This window comes from Aotus nancymaae, unplaced genomic scaffold (assembly GCF_030222135.1).
Source record: "Aotus nancymaae isolate 86718 unplaced genomic scaffold, 86718_ANA_hifiasm-v0.15.2.pri h1tg000010l, whole genome shotgun sequence".
Taxonomy (NCBI): Eukaryota; Metazoa; Chordata; class Mammalia; order Primates; family Aotidae; genus Aotus; species Aotus nancymaae.
Genome location: NW_026988421.1, coordinates 32911813 through 32936791, shown reverse-complemented (window position 1 = coordinate 32936791; position 24979 = coordinate 32911813). Strand labels below are relative to the sequence as shown.

At 45.7% G+C, this 24979-nt stretch overlaps 2 protein-coding genes across 9 annotated transcripts in view; one reads left to right on the top strand and one right to left on the bottom strand.

The window, feature by feature from the left end:
* Positions 1–16127, top strand: part of HOGA1 (4-hydroxy-2-oxoglutarate aldolase 1) — a 45319-nt gene extending 29192 nt beyond the window's left edge. For 3 of the 5 annotated variants that reach the window (XM_012439523.3, XM_012439525.3, XM_064374008.1), the window contains one exon: positions 244–1937. In XM_012439523.3, the coding sequence (XP_012294946.2) occupies positions 244–393 (150 nt within the window). In that variant the 3' untranslated portion in view covers positions 394–1937. Of the gene's footprint in view, positions 1–243; positions 1938–4493; positions 8000–15575 lie in introns of those variants that run through there. The other 2 variants (XR_010341761.1, XR_010341762.1) reach the window with 2 other exon arrangements.
* On the bottom strand, positions 3539–19091 carry MORN4 (MORN repeat containing 4). Of its 4 annotated transcripts, none has more exons than XM_064374009.1 (5): positions 18957–19091; positions 7812–7909; positions 5854–5968; positions 5320–5429; positions 3539–5065 (listed from the first exon to the last, which is right to left on the bottom strand). In XM_064374009.1, the coding sequence occupies exons 2-5, from the start codon at positions 7876–7878 to the stop codon at positions 4917–4919; spliced, it is 441 nt and encodes a 146-aa protein (XP_064230079.1). In that variant the 5' UTR covers positions 7879–7909; positions 18957–19091; the 3' UTR covers positions 3539–4916. The 4 variants fall into 4 exon arrangements, with proteins under 4 accessions (XP_064230079.1, XP_064230082.1, XP_064230081.1 ...); XM_064374012.1 differs by lacking the exon at positions 18957–19091 and adding an exon at positions 18698–18931; XM_064374011.1 differs by lacking the exon at positions 18957–19091 and adding an exon at positions 8097–8991 and having other exon boundaries at positions 7812–7910.
* Between the last annotated feature and the right edge of the window lie 5888 nt (positions 19092–24979).

Sequence of the window (24979 nt, the reverse complement as noted above, 5' to 3'; positions counted from 1 at the left end):
TGCCATTCTCCTCCCTGCTGGAGTGGATTTTTCTCTTAAAACCAAAGGAGGCACTCTTCTTCCTCAATCTGAAGTTTTTGCATTTTGCTATTATAACCTGCTCTCTGGTGTCTAAATCTGGATTCCCAATCTACCCTCAGTGCCATAGATTTGATAGTTACTTTCCTGGGGGAAGAGGGTAGGATTTCAACTTTCTGTGTTCAGAGAATTCTTCAGTGTCTTCTAACAGGCCCTGCTTTGCAGGTGACATGGCGCTTCGGGATCCCAGGGCTAAAGAAAACCATGGACTGGTTTGGCTACTATGGAGGCCCCTGCCGCGCCCCCTTGCAGGAGCTGAGCCCCGCTGAGGAGGAGGCACTGCGCATGGATTTCACCAGCAATGGCTGGCTCTGAGGGCAGGCAGCAACCATGGCTGGCCTGAGCTCACCTCAGCCTCCTGCCTTGCACCTGCAGCCTGAATTGGAGAGCGCGGTGGGGGGATAAGGGGAGCGGGTGGTGGGGAGCGGGTAGAGGCTCCTTTGCCTACTTGGGTCTTCCAGCCAGCCTTTCACAGGCACACTCACACACACCTCCTATTCTCATGGCCCCTGACTTCTCTCTCCCTTTTATATCCTAAACTGTCTCTCTGGTCTGAAGGCTGAGAAGGAGCAATTTCTCAATTTGTCTCTCTACTGTGGATGCTTTCCTATGCCCTGAGGCACAGGAAGTTAGAAAGGAAGGCCAGAGGGGTACTTAGGCACACTAAGGGAATTTTTTTTTTTTTTTTGAGACAGAATTTTGCTCTGTCACCCAGGGTGGAGTGCAATAGGGTGATCTTGGCTCACTGCAACCCCGCCTCCTGGGTTCAAGTGATTCTTCTGCCTCAGTCTCCCAAGTAGCTGGGATTACAGGCATGCGCCACCATGCCCAGCTAATTTTTATATTTTCAGTAGGGATGGAGTTTCCCCATGTTGGCCAGGCTGGTCTCGAACCCCTAACCTCAGGTGATCCACCCGTCTCAGCCCCTCAAAGTGCTGGGATTACAGGTGTGAGCCACTGTGCCCGGCTGGGAATTTGTTTTATCAAAGTGGGGACTACTTAGACTTGGGGCTTCAAACCAGAGTCTAGCATAGTGCAGCTGGAAGCCAGGGCTACTCTTACAAACCCAAGCTCTGACTCCTTCCAGGGAAGCATCAGCTTAGGAAACTTGATCAGGAAAGTATCACTGGTCTTTGAAAGAGACTCTTTACCACCGCCCCGCCCCCGCAACCCCCAGCCCTTCCCTCCACACTGCAAGCTGCATGCCAGCCACAATGCCCTTTTCTAAATCTATTTTCATTCATTTCCTATTCTAGTCTCTAGCCTTGATTCCAACCATTGCATGCATGGAGACAGCCCAGTGGCTTGTCAGATTGGTAAATAATGACACCTGGTGGATAAATGTTACATTCTAGAAGACTATTCTGGCCAGCCTAGGTCTGAAACACTAAGGGGACTTGGCCTGAGACAGGGCCATCCTCTTGCCTCCAGGCACTCTGCTTTTGTTATTAAAAATAATCACTTTGTTACTATAATAAAATTTAACAGGTAAAATTAGTGTGGCTGTATAAAGATGGACACTCCATTACTATGCAGATCTTAGGTTTCCTGGGCAGATGTCAAGAACCTTCCCAGTGGCAACTGAGCTCTGATGGTCTGAATTCTCCCAGCTCTAAGAGCGGCCCCAACAATACTGAGCCAACAGGCATTCACTTACTGGAGGTCTAAGAGAGGGATAAGAGGTAAAAGAGAGCAACTGAGCTATTTAGAAACACTTAGCACTTTTATTTTATTTTTTTGAGACAGGGTCTTGCTGTGTCGCTCAGGCTGGAGTGCAGTGGCACAATCTTGGCTCACTGCAACCTCCACCTTCCAGGTTCAAGTGATTCTTCTGCCTCCTGCCTCAGCCTCCCAAGTTGCTGGGATTATAGGCATGCACCACCACGCCCAGGCAATTTTTGTATTTTTAGTAGAGATGGGGTTTCGCCATGTTGATCAGGATGGTCTCAAACTCCTGATCTCAGGTGATCCTCCTGCCTTGGCCTCCCAAAGTGCTGGGATTATAGGCGTAAACCACCACACCCAGCCAGTTTCCTTTTTGATTAAAGTGCTAAGTGTTTAGGGCCCGGTGTGGTGGCTCATGCCTGTAATCCCAACACTTTGGGAGGCCGAGGCAGGAGGATCACCTGAGGTCAAGAATTGGAGACCAGCCTGACCAACATGGTGAAACCCCATCTCTACTAAAAAATACAAAAATTAGCCGGGCATGATGGCACATGCCTGTAATCCCAGCTACTCAGAAGGCAGAAGAATTGCTTGAACCCGGGAGGCGGAGGTTGCAGTCAGCCAAGATTGTGCCACCGCACTCCAGCCTGGGCCACAAGAGTGAAACTCCATCTCAAAAAAAAAAAAAAAAAAGATGCTTTCTCCAAAATATTTAACCTTTTTCAGTGATAATATTTGACTAGTGGCAGAAAGGTGGAGATATATTTTTTAAAAATTACTCATTAAAAAGAAAGTGTAAGGTTAAAAAAGACAGGTAAATAGATACTTGTTTAGGGGGGAGGGCAGAGGCTAGAGGAAAGAAAAGAAAAGATCTCAATCTTCAACCCAAAACCAGGCTCTGAATGGCACTAAAGCTTGGGACTTAGCTCCTGGGGTCTTCTCACAGGCAACTTCTAGAGGAGCTGGGCTCAGAGGAGAATCCAGTTTAGGACTGGGAGAAAAGTTAGGGCTAGGCAGGCAGGGTAGTGTACTGGCTAAAAGCTCAGCCTTGTGCACCTGTAGTCCCAGCTACTCGGGAGGCTGAGGCAGGAGAATTGCTTGAACTCAGGAGGCGGAGATTGCAGTGAGCCGAGATTGCGGCGCCACTGCACTCCAGCATGGCGCCTGGTGATAGAGCAAAACTCTGTCTCAAAAAAAAAAAAAAAAAAAAAAAAAAAATGCTCAGCCTCTGGGCTGAAACAAGTCAAGGTTTAAGTTCTGGGATCTGCCCCTTAGTGTCTATGGGACCTTGGAGAAACTGCGTAACTTCCCTGAGCCTCATCTGTTATACAGGGATGATAATAGTACCTTCCTCCAATAAGGACATGCATGTAAAATGGTGTGTGTGGGGGTCGATGTTCCACCACTCTCTACTCATTGCAGAGAAAGGGAAACTCCACAGGAGTGGACTTGCCAGAGGTAACCCAGCAGGTGTGGCCATAACTGGTCTCAGGTCTTGGGCACTCTGATGCTCAGGGTGAGGGGGCCAGTGGAAAGGGAGTTAGAATCAGAAAGACTTGGATACAAATCCCACCCAGCTGTGCCACTTACTAATTGGGGCAGCCTGAGACTGTCTGATTTAAAAAGAAAAAAAAAAAAGTCCATACCTTTCCTCTGTAGAGGCTGAGAAAATTAAATGATTTGATATAGTAAAGTGTGCAGGGTCAGTCCCAAGGCCTAATCTGATTAACTTTTGCAAGCAGCAGATGGATTGATATGAAGATGCAGGGCCAGAAAGTCAGGAAAACTAGGTATAGGCAGTTCTGGTGATTTCTTTATTCTTTATAAACACCTGTTTCTACAGTACAACTCAGAGAATAAATAGAGGCACACAGTTATAACTTCCACCACAATCTCCTGTTGAGGAGACATTCAGGGTGAGGCTAGGGGGCTAGAGGTGGGGGACGTATTTGTATACTGGGGTAAGGGGAGGCCTCCATGATAAACTCTGCAGAGATTCCATCAGTAAGGTCTGATTGAGACCTGATGGTCAAGGCTCATGATAGAAGAGCTACAGTGAGCCAAATGCTCCTTTAGTTCCCCACAGTCCTAGAGTAGGTCCAATTCTACCAAAACCCCAGGGGTTCAGGTGGGACTGATTTATTGGTCCACTGGGAAGAAACTGTGTCAGCCCAAGCCATCCCTACGAATTCAGTTCACTCCGTGGCAGGGCCTGAAGCGACCTAAACATTCTATCCTTTTCCCTGGAGTTAGTCACAAATACAAGTAATAAAATTGCTGTTTACATGAGTTTCTTTCTTGACTGTCCCAAAAAGGTATCCTGTTCCCCATCTAACAAATGAGAGAGGCACACATAGGGATTATCTGCTGTAACTTGGTGAAGGAAGACAGCCTGTCTTCTAAAGGGAGAAGGAAATAGCACTCTTACCGAATCCTTCACGGGGGCATAGGCAGAAATGAATATCAGTCCGATCAGACAAAGTGGAAACCTGGAGCCATGATTCCAACCAGCATAAGGAGTAACATACGGAAAAGCTCTGCCAGCCAGGCATGGTGGCTCATGCCTGCAATTCCAGCACTTTGGCAGGCCCAGGCAGGAGGATCACTTGAGCCCAGGAGTTGGAGACGAGCTTGAGCAACATAGCAAGACCCTAGCTCAATTTTTTATAATAATAAAAAGAAAAGATCTGGCCTTGACTTTCACAGGGCTGCTGTACTAAGCCACCCCTATCTTTTTCCTATTTCTCCAGGGTAGCACAGAGCACTGGCCCTAAGCTAGGGCTAGGATCACCTGCTCCAAAAGCAGCAGAACGAAGAGATTCTGTATCACTTGGCAGAAAATGAAGCAGAAGGGTCACAGCAGGCTGCATTGGGTAACCTGAGGTCTTAGGAACAGAGTATCAACCAGTGAGAAGAGGCGGTTCCTCTGTCCTCCAGCACACAAGCGTCAGGGAAAGACAGCACTGCCAACGACTGCTGCAGGCTCTGCTGGCCAGCATCCTCAGCACTTTTCTGTGGTCCAGTTCTGGATTGGCAGGTGACAGGGCACATATAAGGCCCTTGCTCCACTGTCATTGTCAACTTATCTCAGCTCTGGTTCATTTGCTCACCTCGAGTCAACAATGGGGGCACTGGCTTTTCCCATTACTTGTCAGCTGATACCCACGGCGCTGTCAGGCGGTGAGATTTCTGGCTGACTTGGAGGCGCTCTGGGCCCGCTGAACGACTGCAGAACACTTCTCACGCCGCAGCAGCTTGTTGTTCTCAAAGAGACCTTCATTGCGGGGGATTCCATGAGAACCATCAGGGAAAGTCAGCAGGCCTTTGAGGAGGGCAGAGAAAATATGGGAGTGACAATGGCATTCATGTCTCAAAGATCAGCTTGATATGTCGAGGCTGAAGAAGAGAAAAACTCCCTGCTCTACTGAGGAGTACTCTATTGGTGAGTTCAATGGATAGCGGTCAGGGCATGGCCACTATGGATTGCTGGACACTCACAGAATTAAAACTAAACAGGCATATTTCCACCCACATTATGCCCACCTAAGTCACCCATCCTGCTGGGCTGCAACTTACCAAAACCATCTACTCGGCCATTTTTAAATTCCCCCTCAAAGGTCATGTTGTCATGTCGAATGAAGACTCCGACGCCATTAAACTTGCCCTGGGCAAACTCCCCTTCATACCTGCAGAAACACCAAGAAGTTAGCCTTCAGTGGGAAGTTAGCTGTCCAGATGAATGGAGTCGAGCAGCTGCTGATCTCTGTTATTTAATAATCCCAAGGAGCAAGCCGATTCCCACTGTCACATAGCTCCACCTACCCCACCTATTCCCAACCAGCACAGAAGGATCAGAGAGTATGTATGACATGAAGCCCTGATCTCAAGGAAAGAAGACAGGATGTGAATGGGAGCGGGGTGGAAAGTCACTCACTTGGTTGACATTTTAGGTCTACTTAAAAAATAACCAATAAGAGAACTACTTATTCCTCATCTGTATACTGCAGGGAGTGGGACAAGCTCAGGATTGACCAGATATTTACCAGTGTCCCATTTTTATGTCAGAGCCTCCCTTATTTAAGGTGAAGAAAGAAATGACCTCATACCTACCTTGAACCATCTGAGAAGGTCAATACCCCAAAGCCATTAAAGAGTCCATTCTCAAAATGACCCAGGTAGGTGCCACCATCTGCAAACATCAGTTGACCAAAACCATGCCTGCGGCCTGAACAAAGAGAAACATAGGTGTCAGGTTGGAAGGAGACAGCTTCAGGGTCTCTTCTTACTCTTTTAGCATCCCTTACTTTCCATCACCCTACTCACAAAGAAAATGAGAAGCAGTAGGGGCCAGGCACGGTGGCTCACACCTGTAATCCCAGCACTTCGGGAGACTGAGGCGGGTGGATCACCTGAGGTCAGGAGTTCGAGACCAGCCTGGCCAACATGGCAAAACCCTGTCTCTACTAAAAATACAAAAATTAGCCAGGCATGGTGGCATGTGCCTGTAATCCCAGCTACTAGGGGGGCTGAGGCAGGAGGATCGCTTGAACCTGGGAGGCGGAGGTTGCAATAAGCAGAGATAGTGCCACTGCACTCCAGCCTGGGCAATAGAGCGAGACTGTGTCTCAAAAAAAAAAGAAAAATAGAATAGAAAACGAGAAGCAAACCTGGCTCCTGGGGCTTTCCCATCTTATCACTACAGATTTGAAGCAGGTCCCCCAAGTATGAATAACAGAGCACTTAACAATAGCTAACATTTATAGTGCCTTTACTATGTACTAGCCTCTTTTTTCTTTTTTCTTTTGGAGACAGAGTCTCAATCTGTTACCCAGGCTGGAGCACAGTGGTGCAATCTTGGCTCACTATGACCTCCACCTTCTGCATTCAAGTGATTCTCCTGCCTCAGCCTCCTGTGTAGCTGTAATCCAACAAAGTGTTGGATTACAGGCAAGAGTCACTGTGCCTGGCCTAAATTCTTGAGCCTTGAGAAATTGTACAGATATGATGTGACCTTGCCTCCTTCAATTCCAAGCCTTTCTTCCTGGCTTTTAAATACCTGGTGGCCCCTTTAATGTGGCCTGTTAGACGAGAGACTTCCTGAGGCTCTGCTGGGTGGGCTGTAAAGAACTCCCTCGAATTCTGTTTGAAAGGCATGATTAATGCCCCAACATCTTGCTCTGTTTTCTGGTCAGTTCACAGAGTAAACACAGCCCTATTGATGTAATAAAGCTCAAACCAGTGCTGCTAATCAGGCTGTTAGATTTGCCTAGTAGCTTTAAGGTGCTAATGGGGTACTGTTTTTTTCTATTTTTTTCCTCCTCAACATAGAGGCAACGTAGTTAGATGTTGAGGGCACTGAGTCAGGCTGCCTGCTGTGTTTACCTTCTTGTTCTACCACTTAGAGTTCTGTGATCTTGAGTAAGTTAGCTTTTCCTTGCCTCAATTTCCCCATCTGTTAAATGGGAATAATAATAGTATGTGCCTACCTCATAAAGTTGTCAGGAGGATTAAATAAGATGATAAATACAAACTGCTTGGAAGAGAGGCTGGCACAGGAGGGGCAGCGTGGCTCATGCCTGCAATCCCAGCACTTTGGGAGGCTGAGGCGGGTGGATCACCTGAGGTCAGGAGTTTGAGACCAGCCTGGCCAGCATGGTGAAACCCAGCCTCTACTGAAAATACAAAACTTAGCCGGATGTGGTGGCAGGTTCCTGTAATCCCAGCTACTTGGGAGGCTGAAGCACGAGAATTGCTTGAACCTGGGAGGCGGAGGTTGCAGTGAGCCGAGACTGCGCCACTGTACTCCAGCCTAGGTGACAGAGAGAGACCCCGTCTTGGAAAAATAAAAAAAGAAAGATATAACTCATTCCTGGAGGTTGAATAAACAATAGCATTTTCTAATTCCTTTATTTAATCCTAAAATAGAATAAAGGAAAGGCAGGCACTATATGGAATTAAATCCTGGAGTTGGAAATGAAGATCCATAAAGTTGGCTATATATCCTGATGTATTTGTCCTCCAGCAAGTGAAGTGTTCATCACTGGATACTCCCCAGGGGTCCTTCTCACCCTCCTTCCACTCGCCACGATATTCCTCCCCACTGGAGTAGGTGAAGGAACCTTTTGTCAGCGTCATGGTGACAGCTTACAGGATAAAAGAATGAAAACTGTAGGAAATAAGCAAAGGAGAACCAGTGTCATGGAATGGCTGGAGGAAAGGACGGCAAAGCAATGTTGTAGATACAGTCTAAAGTCTGGTAAGTGTTGGCTCCCTTAGGTGTGTTTAACAAAAATACCCACGTCTCCAACCACTACCAGCACCATCATCTCCACTTCTGCCCAAGTTCTCTTATCCTCCTGCTTATCTTAAAAGTCTTCAGCCAGTTCCTTTTTCTATGACCTGGGATGGAAATGGAGGATTAATCTACAGATATTTACTTGATACCTACTACGTGCTCAGTTGATGTATAAGATACAGCATCTTCCCTTCACAAGTTTATAATCTAGGTAATAATACTAACGATTGAAACAGTGAATTATGCCAGAGATAATGTAATTAAGTGCCAACTTGGATGGCACAGATTAACAAAGACATGAGACGGGCAGAATTTAAAACAATCAGACAAGCAGTGGAGAAGGTAAAGAGCAGTTCCAGAATCAGACAACACAGGGAACGAATGGACCAGGTGCAGTGGCTCACGCCTGTAATCCCAACAATTTGGGAGGCTGAGGTGGGCGGATCACCTGAGGTCAGGAGTTTGAGACCAGCCTGGCCAACATGGTGAGACCCCATCTCTACTAAAAATACAAAAATTAGCTGGGCATGGTGGCAGAAGCCTGTAATCCTAGCTACTTGGGAGGCTGAGGCAGAATTGTTTGAACCCAGGAAGCAGAGGTTGCAATGAGCCGAGATAGCACTACTGTACTCCAGCCTAGGTGACAGAACAACATTCTGTTTCAAAAAAAAAAAAAGACTGGGCACTGTGGCTCATGCTGGTAATCCCCGTACTTTGGGAGGCCAAGGCAGGTGGATCACTTGAGGTCAGGAGTTCAAGACCAAACTGGCCAACATGGTGAGACCCCCATCTCTACTAAAAATACAAAAAATTAGCCAGGCGCGGTGGCTCACGCCTTTAATCTCAGCACTTTGGGAGGCCGAGACAGGTGGATCACGAGGTCAAGAGATCGAGACCATCCTGGTCAACATGGTGAAACCCTGTCTCTACTAAAAACACAAAAAATTAGCTGGGCATGGTGTCACACACCTGTAGTCCCAGCTACTCGGGAGGCTGAGGCAAGAGAATTGCTTGAACCCAGGAGGCGGAGGTTGCAGTGAGCTGAGATCGAGCCATTGCACTCCAGCCTGGGTAACAAGAGCAAAACTCTGCCTCAAAAAAAATAATAATAATACAAAAAATTAGCCGGTCATGGTGGTGCACGCCTGTAATTCCAGCTACTCAGGAGGCTGAGGCAAGAGAATTGCTTGAACCTGGGAGGCAGAGGTTGCAGTGAGCCGAGATAACGCCACTGCACTCCAGCCTCGGTGACAGAGCAAGACTCTGTCTCTAAAAAAGAAAAAAAAAAAAGGAAAACACAAGAAGTGAACACTCTAAGGCCAATGTAAACAGGAGATGTTCTATGGCAAAATAAGAAGCCTGGTCTCACTACAGTTGAGGGTTTATTTGGGAAGTAATAGGTCTTTATAGGTACATGCAGCCACAGCCACAATCTTAAATTTGAAGAGAGGCCTGGTGCAGTAACTCACACCTGTAATCCCAGCACTTTGGGAGGCTGAGGTGAGAGGATCACTTGAGTACAGGAGTTCAAGACCAGCCTGGGCAACATAGCAAGACCTCATGTCAAAAATGTAAAATTAAAAAATAAAAAATAGGCGGGGTGCAAAATGGCTCACACCTGTAATCCCAGCACTTTGGGAGGCTGAGGCGGGCGGATCATGAGGTCAGGAGTTTGAGACCAGTTTGGCCAACATGGTGAAACCCCGTCTCTACTAAAAATGCAAAAATTAGTCAGGTGTGGTAGCAGGCACCTGTAATCCCAGCTACTTGGGAGCCTGAGGCAGGAGCATTGCTTGAACCCGGGAGCGGGAGGTTGCAGTGAGCTGAGATCACGCTATTGCACTCCAGCCTGGGTGACAGAGCAAGACTCTGTCTTGAAAAAAAATAATAAATAAATAAATAAATAAATAATTTGAAAAGAACCTGACAGATTTAGCCCAACCTCATTTTACAGGAGAAATAGAAGCTAAGAGAGGTTGTAAAATTTGTTCACAGCCTCCCCTGACTATACTAGTCTTTTTTTCCTGTATAGCACAGCCTCTGCTTTTAGGTCAGGCTAACTTAAAGAGACCTTTGAAAGATAGGCGTAAGAGTTTACAGCACACAAGGGAGGAAAAGAGGCCACCTCTGGGGGTTTGTGAACCAGGATGTAAGATGTTACAGGCAGTGTATAGGGAAAATGAATGTGGTAGCACGAAGTGGGATAGGTTGGAGCAGCAAGTCTATAATCAGAAAAGCTTGCAAGGAAGGGAAATATGACAGTGCAGCAGATTGTAAAAATAGGCACAGATATTCTCCCTCCGTTCATGACCCTGCAGTGTGACAAGGCAGATCCTCCCATTAAGAGGCAGAGTTGTCCAGGTGTGGGGGCTCATGCCTGTAATCCCAGCACTCTGGGAGGCTGAGGCAGGTGGATCACCTGAGATCAGGCCTTTGAGACCAGCCTGGCCAGCATGGTGAAACCCTGTCTCTACTAAAAATACAAAATTTAGCCGGGCTTGGTGGCGGGCGCCTGCAATCTCAGCTGAACTTGGGAGGCTGAGGCAAGAGAATCGCTGGGACCCAGGAGGCAGAGGTTGCAGCGAACCGAGATTGTGCTATTGCACTCCATCCTGGGCGACAAGAGTAAAACTCCATCTCAAAAAAAAAAAAAAATTAGCTGGGCATGGTGGTGGGCTACCATAGTAGCTGTATTCCCAGCCACTTGGCAGGCTGAGGCAGAGGTTGCAGTGAGTTGAGATCACACCACTGCAATCCAGCTAGATGTGGTAGTGTGTGCCTGTAGTCCCAGCTACTCAGGAGACTGAGGTGGCAGGATCCCTTGAATCCAGGAGTTTGAGGTTACAGTGAGCTATGATTGTCTCTAGCCTGGGTGATGGAGCAAGACCCTGTCTCTAAACAATAAATAAGTAAATAAAAGATGAAAAGGTAAATGAAAAGACCTAGGGAATTAAAAAAGAAATAGGGTTTGTATTTTTTAGTATATCAAATGACATACTATTTGCCTGTTTATAGTTAATGATTTTTGGGGTACATTAATTCCCTTTCTCTTTTTTTTTTTTGAGACAGAGTCTCCCTCTGTTGCCTGAGCTGGAGTGTAGTGGCGTGATCTCGGTTCACTGCAACCTCTGCCTCCTGGGTTCAAGTGATCCGTCCACCTCAGCCTCCCAAAGTGCTGGAATTACAGGTGTAAGCCACCATGCCCGGCGTGAGCATCCGTGTTTTTAAAATATATTGTCTAATTTCATCTCACAACAACTTTTTGAAGTATTATTATTTCCACTTTAGACATGAGGAAACTAAGGTGCAGAGAGGATAAGCAAATTAACTAGGGTCATACATTAACATGTGGGAACTAATATGTAAAAGTTAGAATCAGAGCCCTGGCAGCTGGCCTTGCTAGCACAAGTTCTTATGCTAACTTATACCATCCTATCCCATCTGGCCTCCCAGGATAACATGGCGGTGTTGTAGACTCTGTGCATAGAAGGACTTGAATTCAAATCCGAGTTCACTGTGTAACTATGGGCAAGGTATTTCAGCATCTCTACATCTCAGTCTCCTCATCTGCAAAGTGGAGATAACATATGTATTTCACAGAATTGTCAGGTGGACTAAATTAAATATCTGAGAGTCAGAAAAGATAAAGGAAAGAGAATGGCATGCATATAAGTACCTAGAACACTGCCAGGGCCTGCCCACTAAATGTTAGTTTCTTTTCCTCTTTCAAAGTTTTATACTTAAACTCACACATTTACTTACTGTAATGAAAACTTCTATAGGTCTTTCCTCAGTAAAAAATGCTACCAGTGTAATTCAAACAACACTTGGAAAAAGAAAATCTCAGCAATTTTGACTAAAGAGCTGAATACTAAGTAGAGGGAAAACAAACTATAGTTGCCACTCATCCACTCTGTATCAACATCCTACAGGATCTTTTTATTTTGGCCTTATGTCATAATGATTTTTTTTTAAGGAGACAGTGTCTCGCTCTGTTGCCCATGCTGGTGTGCAATGGCATGATCATAACTCACTGCGACCCCAAACTTGTGGGCTCGAGCAATCCTCCTGCCCCAGTCTTCTGAGTAGCTAGGATTATAGACACACACCGCCATGCCCAACTAATTAATTTTTTTGTAGAGATGGTGTCCCAATATGTTGCCCAGGCTGATCCCAAACTCCTGGCCTCAAGCAGTCTCTGGCCTTGGCCTCCCAAAGTGCTAGGATTATGGGCATGAGCCACCACATCCAGCCTCATAATGATTTTTTTTTTTTAAGAGAACAAGTGGGCTGGGCATGGTGGCTCATGCCTGTAATCCCAGCACTTTGGGAGGCTGAGACAGGTGGATCAACTGAGTTCAGGAGTTCAAGACCAGCCTGGCCAACATGGTGAAACCCCATCTCTACTAAAAGTACAAAAATTAACTGGGCACGGTGATGGGTGCCTGTAATCCCAGCTACTCGGGAGGCTGAAGCAGGAGAATCGCTTGAGTCCAGGAGGCAGAGGTTGCAGTGAGCTGACATAGTGCCATTGCACTCCAGTCTGGGCCACAGAGGAGAACTCTGTCCGTTTCAAGAAAAAAAAAAAGAGAGAGAGAGAGAACAAGCATCAGAACAGTTTTTTTTTTTTTTTTTTTTGAGACAGAGTCTCGCTCTGTCACCCAGGTTGGAGAGCAGTGGCATGATCTCGGCTCACTGCAACCTCCGCCTCCAGGGTTCAATAGATTTTCCTGCCTCAGCCTCCCGAGTGGGATTACAGTTGTATACCACCACATCCAGCTAATTTTTGTATTTTTTTTAGTAGAGATAGGGTTTTACCATGTTGGCCAGTCTGGTCCGAACTCCTGACCTCAGGTGATCCACCCACCTCGGCCTCCCAAAGTGCTGGAATTATAGGCGTGAGTCACCATGCCCGGCCTTTTTATTTTTATTTTTTAAGACAGAGTTTCGTTCCTGTGGCCCAGGCTGGAGTGCAATGGTGAATGGTTCGGTCTTGGCTCACTGCAACCTCCGCCTCCCGGGTTCAAGTGATTCTCCTGCCCCAGCCTCCCAAGTAGTTGGATTACAGGCGCCTGCCACCACTCCCTGCTAATTTTTGTATTTTCAGTAGAGACGGGATTTTACCATGTTAGCCACACTGGTCACGAACTCCTGACCTCAGTTGATCCTCCTGCCTTGGCCTCCCAAAGTGCTGGGACTACAGGCATGAGTCACTGTGCCCGGGTGATTTTTTTGTTCGTTTGTTTAATGGAGACTGGTGCTGGTGACTTTGCTAAGTAGCTTCAGCAGAGAAACCCGAACACCTTTTTTTCTTTTTCTTTTTTCTCTTTTTTTTTTTGAGACACGCTCACTCTGTCACCCAGGTTGAAGTACAGTGGCTCGATCTCAGCTCACTGCAACCTTTGCCTCCTGGGTGCAAGCAATTCTTGTGCTTCAGCCTCCTGAGTAGCTGAGCTTACAGGTGCCTGCCACCATACCTGGCTACTTTTTGTATTTTTAGTAGAGACAGGGTTTCACCATATTGGCCAGGCTGGTCTTGAACTCCTGGCCTCATGTTATCTGCCCACCTCGGCCTCCCAAAGTGCTGGATTTGAGCCACCGTGCCCAGCCAGAACATAATGATTTTTGGTACAGACATCGAAAGCCCAGAAATGGTCTGATGTGAAAATAGCTAGGCCTGACCAGAGCAGGGCTCAGCAACATCTTCTACACCTTGGCTCTGTCTCAAGTTTCATCCCAGCCATGAGGACAGATGAGTTCTAAGAATCCCTGTGTTCTTGCCCAAATAAGAGAAAAGATTCATTTCTTGCCTAAATGAAGGCTAACCTTGTGGAGACTATTCTAGAGATGTTTGGGGGCCACTCCCATAGGACTTTCTCCCTTCTTCAGTTATCAGTCAAGAATTCCATTTCCAGTATCTCTTACACAGAAGACATCCAAGGCAAGGACCATTATCTTCTTGTAGTAAACTGCCTCCAAACCTCTGGGAGCTATTTTCTGAGAGATAATGCTGGTACTTGCTGTGTCATCTCTGTCCTATCAGTGTCTCAGAAAGTCAGCATCCAATTTCAGGCTCACAAGCCTCTTATCACTGGCCCAGCATCAGAGTGTGCTGGGTTAGAGGCCAACATGACTCCATTACAAATACAACATTAATGAGAGTATGAGAAGCAGTTTTCCATCAGAACAGAGGAAAATGCTTTCCAGTACAGATGGGCATTTTGATCAGGCTATCTTCAGCTCTTCCCAGAATTTTTTTTTCCTTTTCTATTTATTTTATTTTATTTTATTTTTGCTTTTTTTTTTTTCCAGTTCTTCCCAGAATTAAGTCACAGTACTAAAAGTCAGCTTATGGTTGAAATTTCATTCCTTCAAAGTGGAATAGAAGCTGAAGGGCTGTATCTTCCACTAAATCTTATAGTTAAACAACCATTCCAAAACCTAAACACAAATTACTATTTATACAGAAAGATTATAGGAGCATTTCCTTTAGATGTTTGGCAGCAGTTAACCAACTTATTTTCACTCAAAATTTGGAAGGAGTTATTGCAGTGGGATTTGAGGAGTCATATTTACTACACAGGAGTTAGAAAAAGCACTGCCTTGTATTTATTTATTTTTTCTCAAGGCTACAGAAAACTTCCAAAGAGTGGCATCATATACCTTATTCCAGAAGGAACATTAGAAGGTTATTGAAAGAAGGGAATGTTTCTCCAGTTTGAGAGTTATTTATGGACAAAGTACTAGTTCTCAAGTTGTACACCTACCCTCTTCCACCAGCTTTTTTTTTGAAACAGAGTCTCACTGTGTTGCCCAGGCTGGAGTGTAATGGTGTGATCTTGGCTCACTGCAACCTCCACCTCCCAGGCTCGAGAGATTTTCATGCCTCAGCCTCCTGAGCCTCCTGAGTAGCTGGGATTACAGGTGTGCCAGCATGCCCAGCTAATTTTTGTATTTTTAGTAGAGATGGGGTTTTACCATGCTGGTCACACTGGTCTCAAACTTTTGGCCTCAAGTGATCTGCCTGCTTTGGCCTCCCAAAGTTCTGGGATTACAGGCATGAGCCACTGTGCCCAGCCCCTAACCACTTTTTTAGTATGCTGTTAGCTCTTGGGGATTATATCCTAAGTATTTTAAGGAAGCCAATGAGACCAGAAAGGTTACCTTTTTATTGCCAAATGTGGCAGACTGTATTTCCAAGATGTTTGCAATAGTATCTTCTGTCTTACATGTTTGTCTACAATTTGACCTGGCTGCTGACCCATTAAAAGGTGAAATCTACCTCCCCTCCCTTGAATCTGAGTAGGCTCGTGACTGCTTGGACCAATGGAACACAACAAAAATGTGTTCTGAGGTTAGATCATAAAAGGTGATGCAACTTCCATTTTGCTCACCAATATACGCACACTTGGACACCTGAGCCACCACATAAAAAGCCTGACTACCCAGAGGCTAACACTGAAAGCCAAGCCACACAGAAAAGCCATATACTGGTGCTCCAGTTGGCTGTCCTTACCTTTGAATCATCCTCTCTCAGGTACCAGGCATCAGTGAAGGAGCCTTCAGATGATTCTAGCCCTCAGCCATTGAGCCTGTGTTCCATCCCGTATCAGGGAGCAGAGAGAGGCCTCCCGTGACACCTGGTCCAAGTTCCTGACCCACAGAATCCGTGAGCGTCATGTGGTTGTTTTAAGCTGCTAAATTCTGGGGTACTTTGTTATATGGCAATAATAACTGGAATACCATGTTTCAACCTAACCCTGCCACCATCCTCTACCATTGGCTTTCAACAGTATATAGTACAAACTTTCATTCCATTTTGATTTAGGGACATATAGCAAATTCCCTTAGGCAGATGCTTGCCAAAAATTGATGTCCATTGCCAAGACCACAATCAGAAGTGCTAATGAAAGGGAACACATGTAGAATCCATGGGTCTAAGGCCATAGTTGAATATATTTGGCTAGAAACTGTAACATGTGCCTAAATAGTTGATATTGTTGCTATTTGGGATATTGTCTGGATTTTAATTTATGACTTTTATAATTAACCATGCTAATAAATAGCTGTATAGCTACTGACCCAAAAAGGAATTTCACCAATAACTATGGTCATTGAGACAAATCTGGTTTAACAAAATATAGCCAGTGCTGATGAAGATGGAAAGCCTAGTACTTTTTTTTTTTTTTGAGACAGAGTCTGGCTCTGTCATTCAAGGTGGAGTGCAGTGGCGTCATCTCAGCTCACTGCAACCTCTGCCTCCTGGGCTCAAGCCATCCTCCCACCTTTAGCCTCCTGAGTAGCTGGGACTACAGAAACATGCCACCACATGCAGCTAATATTTGCATTTTTTTGTAGAGACGGGGTTTCACCATGTTGCCCAGGCTGGTCTTGAACTCCTGGGCTCAAGTGATCTGCCCACCTCAGCCTTCCAAAGTGATAGGAATACAGGTGTGAGCCACTGTGCCTGGCCCAATACTTTAATAAGGGATACAAATCAGTATCTGTGTCAGTTAACCAAATCATCTTTTTAAAGAGAATATATGGCTTAGGGGTTTAGGCTCCAGATATATACATGGGATCCAGTCACAAGCCAAGATGATACACACTTCTAAACAGATACCCACCCTTCTTGCACTCCTGACAGATGGGTTGCAAAAGATCAGTCCAAACATTTACATAAAAGAAAATTACTATTCTGTTCCTGTAAACCAATACACTATTAGTCTGCACTATAGACCACATTCTTGCTATTTTTATTTTCTTCTGCCCCAGACCTTTCTTTTTTTTATTTTCTTATTTTCAAATAGAACTCTGAGACAGAAATGGGAATTTTTGTTTCCATTCTTTTTATCTTTTTCTAATTTTAAGAAATCAACTTATTAAAGAACACTTTGTAGGCCGGGCGCGGTGGCTCACGCCTGTAATCCTAGCACTTTGGGAGGCCGAGGTGGGTGGATCACCTGAGGTCAGGAGTTCAAGACCAGCCTGGCCATCATGGTGAAACCCCATCTTAAAAAAAGAAAAAAAAAAGAACACTTTGTATTCACAGTAACCTGTATCCAATTTAAGAGGATTCAAAAGAAAAAAAAATAGCATAAAGAGGAACAGGGCCAGGCATGGTGGCTCATTCCTGTAATCCCAGAACTTTGGGAGGCTGCAGCAAGAGGATTGCTTGAGCCCAGGAGTTCAATACCAATCTGGGAAATGTAGTGAGACCTCATCTCTATATATAAAAAATAATAATAATAATAATTAGCCAGATGTGGTGGTGCATGCCTGTAGTCCCAGCTACTTAGGAGGCTGAGGTGGGAGGACTGCTTGAGCTCAGAATTTGAGGCTGTGGTGAGCAGTGACAGCACCACACCTGCACTCCAGCCTGGGCAACAGAGCTAGACCTTGTCTTAAAAAAAAAAAAAAAAAAAAAAAAAAAAAGTTGATGCAGTGGGGTGGGAGAGATCCAGTTAGAGAATATTGTTTGGAGGCAACCACCCTAACTACCCACATATACCTTCACACTATCCCCACAAAACCACCCTTCCCAGGGTACAATAGTCTTGTCAAATTACTTCAGTAATAAAGAAAGCAGTTCATAGGCTTTTAGAATCTTAAAGAGGAGAAAATGGAGGCTTTGATAAACAAAAATTAGCCTTGTTAGGAACCTCGAACAAAAAGTCAAATATTCTATTTATTTATTTATTTTGAGACGGAGTCTTGGCTCTGTCATCAGGCTGGAGTGCAGTGGCCCAATCTGGGCTCACTGCAACCTGCGCCTGTGGGGTTCAAGCGATTCCCCTGCCTCAGCCACCGGAGTATCTGGGACTACAGGTGCGCCACCATGCCTGGTTAATTTTTTTTTATGTTAGAGACGGGGTTTCACCGTGGCCAGGATGGTCTCAATCTCTTGACCTCACCTCGCCTGGTGCAATCTTGGCTCACGGCAACCTCCGCCTGCCGGGTTCAAGGGATTCTCCTGCCTCAGCCTCCCAAGAAGCTGGGGATTACAGGCATGCGCCACCACGGCAGGCGAATTTTGTATTTTTAGTGGAGACAGGATTTCTCCATGTTGGTCAGGCTGGTCTCGAACTCCCGAGCTTAGATGACCTCGGCCTCCCAAAGTGCTGGGAATATAGGCTAAATATATTTTTTAAGTGTTTTAAAATGAGCTCAAAATAACAGTTTTTTATTATAAGTCTAACCTCCTCTTTCCCCATGTGAAAAGTAAACAAATGTATATCGTTGCTAATTGAAGAAAGTGGGAAGAAAATACTGGCGCCAAAAAGAAAGTTAAAAAAAAAGGCGATGATGACCTGGAGGTAATTGGGACTAGGGAGCAACACTGCCAGAATCCTGTCCTATTTCAGGGGAAAAGGAATGCCTGGGCTGGACTCCGATACAGCAGTTATTCCTGCTGGTACCTAAGCAGTTCAGAGATGCTAGACTGCAGGGATACCACCCATCAACAAATTAAAGCATCCCATTCCCCAGGCTTCCATATGTGGGAGTTCTCTCCACCAGTGCGATAAAGGGGGGCCCTGGGAAAACAAAGCCCTAGACCACAACAAGGCAACACCCTCTCGCACCCCATTTTCGCGTTCCAGCCCGGCTCCTTTCCGCTACCCGGGCCCGCTCTCCCGCCTGGCAGGGTATAACGCTCACACGGGTCTGCCATTCCCCTTGACGCAGCCTCGCAGCCCCTGCTCGCCAACCCGACTGCCGTGGGTTCTTCTGGGCCTCGACCCCCGCGGTGGAGACTAAAGGGTCCAGGTTTGTGTCCCACACAGGCAGCCGCCCTCGGGTCAGCGTATCCGAGATGGAGCCGCGCCCCCCAGCCGGGTCATCTCGTGCTCGTTCCTCAGTGCCCACCTGGCCGATTACAGTCTTTCTCGGCCCCCTCCCTCCCGCGCCTGCAGCCAACCTGGGGCCGGCCTTTCGGGATGACCGTCACGACTCAACGCAGGGCTCCAGCGCCTCGGACTTTTCCTGGGCTCCCGGCTGCCACCTTGCTCTCTGCCACCTCCACCAGCGCTTGCCCCACTTGACGCCGCCATCCCGGCCACCGCACTGGGCACAATCCCCGCTGCCCATTGGCTGTTACCTAGGCAACCGCGAGCAACGCCACACTCCATTGGCCCAGCCCGTCTCCGCGCCATCTTTGTGCGGGGCGGAGTGTTTGCGAGCCGGGGCTGACTTTGTGAAAGAGGCATGGTCCCACCTCTGCAACGCAGATAAAGACAGAGGATCCAGGTCTGGCCTACCAGAGGCCGTCTAGTTGAAATGGCAACCCCAGAGAAAACCAAACCTGTGCCTGAAGCAACAGTGACCATCAACGCGAACGGCTCTGATCCTACTCCAGTCCCCACTGCTGACAAGGGCCCTGCCGCGGAGTTTAAGGCAGATTCTAAATCCAGCTTCAGAGAAGCAGCTTTGTAAATTGTAACGCACTGGACAGAACAGCCTCCAATAACTCTGTGCCAGATATTGTGATATCGAGGCACTTTTGCATTCATTATAGGAATTTGTGCTGTCCTTGTCATTACCTAGATCCTTTGTGTTTAAAATATAGTACCTGGCCAGGCGCAGTGGCTCACATCTGTAATCCTAGCACTTTGAGAGGCCGAAGCAGGAGGATTGCTTGAGCCTAGGAGTTCCAGATCAGCCTGGGGAATACAGGAGATTCCGTATCTGCAGAAAAAAAAATTACCCAGCCTGGTGGTGGGTGCCTGTAGTCCCAGCTACTCAGGAGGCTGAGGTGGGAGGATCCCTTGAGCCCAGGAGGATGAGGCTGCAGTAAGCCATGATCCTGCCACTGTACCCCAGCCTGGGCAACCTAGCAATCTCAAATAAATAAATACATAAATTGCAAACCAAAAAGTATCTGAGATAGGTCTCAATCAATTTAGAAGTTTATTTTTGCCAATGTTAAGGATATGCCAGTGACACAGCCTTAGAAGGTCCTAAGAACATGTGTCCAAAATAGTCGGGCTACTGTGTGGTTTTATACATTTTAGGGAGACATAAAACATCAATCAATACATGTAAAATATACATTGGCTTGGTCCCAAAAGGGGTTTGGGGATGGCAGTTTCCAGGTTGTAGGTGGATTCAAAGATGTCCTGATTGGCAATTGGTTGAAAGACTAAGACCTGGAACCCATAGAAGGGAATGTCTGGATTAAATTAAGGACGTTGTTCCTAAGATATGCGCGCGCGCACACACACACACACACACACACACAGAGTTGTGGAAACCAAGGTTTTTATTATGCAGAGAAGCCTCCAGGTAGCAGGCTTCAGAAAGCATAAAATGTCAATGTTGGCCGGGCGCGGTGGCTCAAGCCTGTAATCCCAGCACTTTGGGAGGCCGAGGCGGGTGGATCACGAGGTCGAGAGATCGAGACCATCCTGGTCAACATTGTGAAACCCCGTCTCTATTAATACAAAAAAATTAGCTGGGCACGGTGGTGCGTGCCTGTAATCCCAGCTACTCAGGAGGCTGAGGCAGGAGAATTGCCTGAACCCAGGAGGCGGAGGTTGCGGTGAGCCGAGATCGCGCCATTGCACTCCAGCCTGGGCAACAAGAGCGAGACTCCGTCTAAAAAAAAAAAAAAAAATGTCAATGTTTCTTTGGTTTTTGTTTTGTTTTGAGACAGGGTCTCCCTCTGTCACCCAGTCTGGAGTGGAGTAGCTGGATCATGGATTACTGCAGCCTTGACCTCCCAGGCTCAAGCAATCCTCCCACCTCAGCCTCCTAAGTAGCTGAGACTACAGGTTCATTCCACTATGCCTGGCTTATTTTTGTATTTTTAATAGAGATGATGTTTCGTCATGTTGCCCAGGCTAGTATTGAACTCCTGGGCTCAAGTGATCCTCTCACTTCTGCCTCCCAAAGTGCTGGGATTACAGGCGTGAGCCACCACACCTGGCCAGTGTTTTTTACCAGATTTTAAAAGGTATCAGACTGTTAGTTCTCCCCTGAGTCAGGAAGAAGACCTGGAAAAGTCAGGGGATTTTCTACAGAATGTAGATTTTCACCACAAAAGACACCTTTGCCTGCTATCATGACAGATGGGGCCTGCTATCTGTCAATGTTGGTATTATTGCTACAAAGTCTGCTGTGTCAACCTTAAGGTCTCTGCTTTAATGTTAAATGCTGGTCCTGAGTTCCAAAAGGAGGAGAATATAATGAGGCATGTCTGACTCCCACTTCTTATCATGGCCTCAACTAGTTTTTCAGGTTAATTTAGGAATGCCCTTGAGCTGAGAATAAGAGCCTATTCATTTGGTTGGGGGCTTAGAATTTTATTTTTGGTTTACAAAATAAATAAATACATACATAAAATATAGTGCCAAGATTGGAGCAAATCCTCCCAAGTACCATACACATCAATCTGTGTATCCATATGTTTACTTCTTAAACAATGTGAGTGCAGCATGATGCTAGGTTCCTTCAGTCTTGAAAAGCCATGATTGCTACTCTCATGGCATTTGTAATTAGCTGAGTATGGTGGCAAGTGCCTGTGGTCCCAGCTACTCAGGAGGCTAAGGCAGGAGAATTGCTTGAGCCTGGGAGGTCAGGCTACAGTAAGCCATGATTGCACTACTGCACTCAGCCTGGTTAACAGAGATGCTGTCTCAAAAACATACATACATACATAAAAACTGTAATTTCTTGGCCAGGGGAATGACATAGTAAAAGCAATATTTTATGAAAGTTAATCTGGCAGTGACACTCAGAGATGATGAGTGAGATATTGGAAGTAGAGTAACAAACTCAGAAGTTATTGCAATAATGCAACTAAAACATCCTGAAAGTTTCATGTGACATCAGTGGAGATGAAAGAAAGGGGGTGAATATGAGACATATTTCACAGAGATATTTAGTAAGAATCGAGATAGTGTTAAGAGCATGGAAACAGTCTGCCTGGATTTGGATCCACCTCTGCCATTTACCAGCTGAATGACCACAGGCACATTACCTTTACCTCCCTGGGCCTCAGTTTCCAACATCACAGGAGACTGTAAAGCTGGTTCCATGAGTTAATCCATGTAATGCGCTTAAAACAATGTTTGCCATATATTTAGCATTTGGTAAATGTTAGCTCTTCCCATGTCTTAGGAAATGTACTGACACTCTTTTCCACAAAAGGAAAATCAAGTTCTAAGAGGTAGATACAAAAATAGATTCTGAATTTTTTTTTTGAAATGGAGTCTCGCTCTGTCACCCAGGCTGGAGTGTAGTGGCGAGATCTTGCCTCACTGCAACCTCCACCTCCCGGGTTCAAGTGATTCTCCTGCCTCAGCCTCCTGAGTAGCTGGGATTACAGGCACGCGCCACCGCGCCTGACTAATTTTTGTATTTTTAATAGAGACAGGGTTTTACTGTCTCTACTAAAGAAATAGCCATGTTGGCCAGGCTGGTCTTGAACTCCTGACCTCAGGTGATCCGCCTGCCTCGGCCTCCCAAAAGTGCCGGGATTATAGATGTGAGCCACCGCGCCCTGACTGAAAAAAAAAATTTTTTTAAACAAAAGACTCTGAGGGATGCTATAGAGAAAAAACTCAGAATTCCAGGGAGAACTCTAAATCTGGGATCTTTCCTTTATCATAATTTGAAGCTTATGGGCTAAATAGGAAGAATGATATCAATTATCTATGTGGCTAGGGACCCTGGGATGCAAGAACCAGGCATCGCTTGATTATTTGATGTTTAGAAAGGAAAAGGAACACTGCATGTCTTATAACTGAAAGGGGCAATTTAACCATCTGTATGGACGTTTATCTAGAGTGATTTATTTGGCCAAAAAAGTTTAAGACATTTCCATGCATATAATTAAACAATAGTGCTTTCAATTTGGTACTTCTAGTTAGCCATGGCAGTAATTTGATTCAAGAAAGAATGATTATGAGGCCGGGCGCGGTGGCTCAAGCCTGTAATCCCAGCACTTTGGGAGGCCGAGGCGGGTGGATCACGAGGTCAAGAGATCGAGACCATCCTGGTCAACATGGTGAAACCCCGTCTCTACTAATACAAAAAATTAGCTGGGCACGGTGGCGCGTGCCTGTAATCCCAGCTACTCAGGAGGCTGAGGCAGGAGAATTGCCTGAACCCAGGAGGCGGAGGTTGCGGTGAGCCGAGATCGCGCCATTGCACTCCAGCCTGGGTATCAAGAGCGAAACTCCGCCTCAAAAAAAAAAAAAAAAAAAAAAAAAAAAGAAAGAATGATTATGATTATGAAATATTGGTGACTATGTGGCTGGTCATCATTTGTGAAAACTCATACCTCTAGTCTGCTGGTGACTTTAAGCATAAAAACAAAAACAACATCAACAATAACATCAGCAGTGATTTTTTTCAAAAAGCTACCATATGTTGAGTGTTCTTTATGTACAAAACACTATGCTAAGTGCTTTATTTTTGTTTTTATTTTTTCCCATTGGAGAGTCTTGCTTTATATGCTAAGTGTTTTACATAATATTATATTGATTCTTGGTTCAGTCATCATGGGGATGATTATTTCCATTTCATAGATAAAGGAACTGAGGCTTAGAGAGGTTATGTAACTTGTCTAATACAACTGCATCATAGAGACTGAATTCAAACTCAAATGTCTCTGATTTCGAAGCCCATGCATCTAACCATGGCTACACTTTTGAAGGTAGTATTTGTAAACATTGTTATTTATTTATTTATTTATTTATTTATTTTTTGAGATAGAGTCTTGTTCTGTCACCCAGGCTAGAGGGCAGGAGATTGATCACAGCAATCTCTGCCGCCCCGGTTCAAGTGATTCTCCTGCCTGAGCCTCCCGAGTAGTGAGGATCACAGGCGTGCGCCATCATGCCCAGCTAATTATTATTAATATTTTTGTATTTTTAGTAGAGACAGGTTTTTACCATGTTGGCCAGGCTGGTCTTGAACTCCTGACCTCAGGAGATGCACCCGCCTCGGCCTCCCAGAGTGCTAGGATTACAGGCATGAGTCACCATCCAGCTTGTTTGTATAAATTTTAACTGAAACAGTGTTTCATGGATTTATTTTTATTTTTATTATTGTTATTTTTTGAGATGGAGTTTCGCTCTTTTTGCCCAGGCTGGAGTGCAATGGTGCAATCCCAGGTCACTGCAACCTCCATCCCCAAGGTTCAAGGTTCATTCTCCTGCCTCAGCCTCCCAAGTAGCTGGGGTTACAGGCATGTGTCACCACACCCGGCTAATTTTTGTATTTTTAGTAGAGACAGGGTTTTACCATGTAGCCCAGGCTGGTCTCATTCTGTTCTACTTTCCAGGCCCTTGGTAACCCAGCTTAACTCTGCTTCCCCTTGAATCAAGCTGGTTGCTCTCTGTTCCCTACATGCCCTAGCCTTCCTCTTTTCCTCAGGTAACTCTTGCTTAGTGTACCATTTTTTCCCTCTCTCCCTTTTTGCCAGCAATCTAATTACACTCTTTCTTTAAGACTCAGCTCATAGCACATGACCCACTTAAAGTTGTTGCTCGATCCTTGAGCATTCTGGTTGAAAAAGAAAAAAAAGAAAGCCTTTGCTGAACCTGCAGTCTGCCTCAATTAATCAGGGAACTGTTACGGAGTTTTGAGCTCATTTTGTTGGCTTTTTTCCTTCTACTGCCTCAGAAAGCCACAAGCCTTCAGCTTGAGGGCAGGGACTTTATCTTCCTTCCCTGTCTCATGAATAATAATATACTAAGCACCTGCTGTGTCTAGACAGTGAGATTTTACAGTGTGAATAAAAGTGATGAACGCTTACCTCATGGTAAGAACTTTTTAGGCTCATGGGACCATATTTTTCTTCAGTTAACAAATAAGCATTGAGCAGTTGGGCCAGGCACAGTGTAATCTATTGATTGGCTCTGTGTTATTCTTTGTATTACAAGTTTATATCTTCACAGGAACTTAAAGATAATGGGTGAGGTAGAGAGTCAGGAA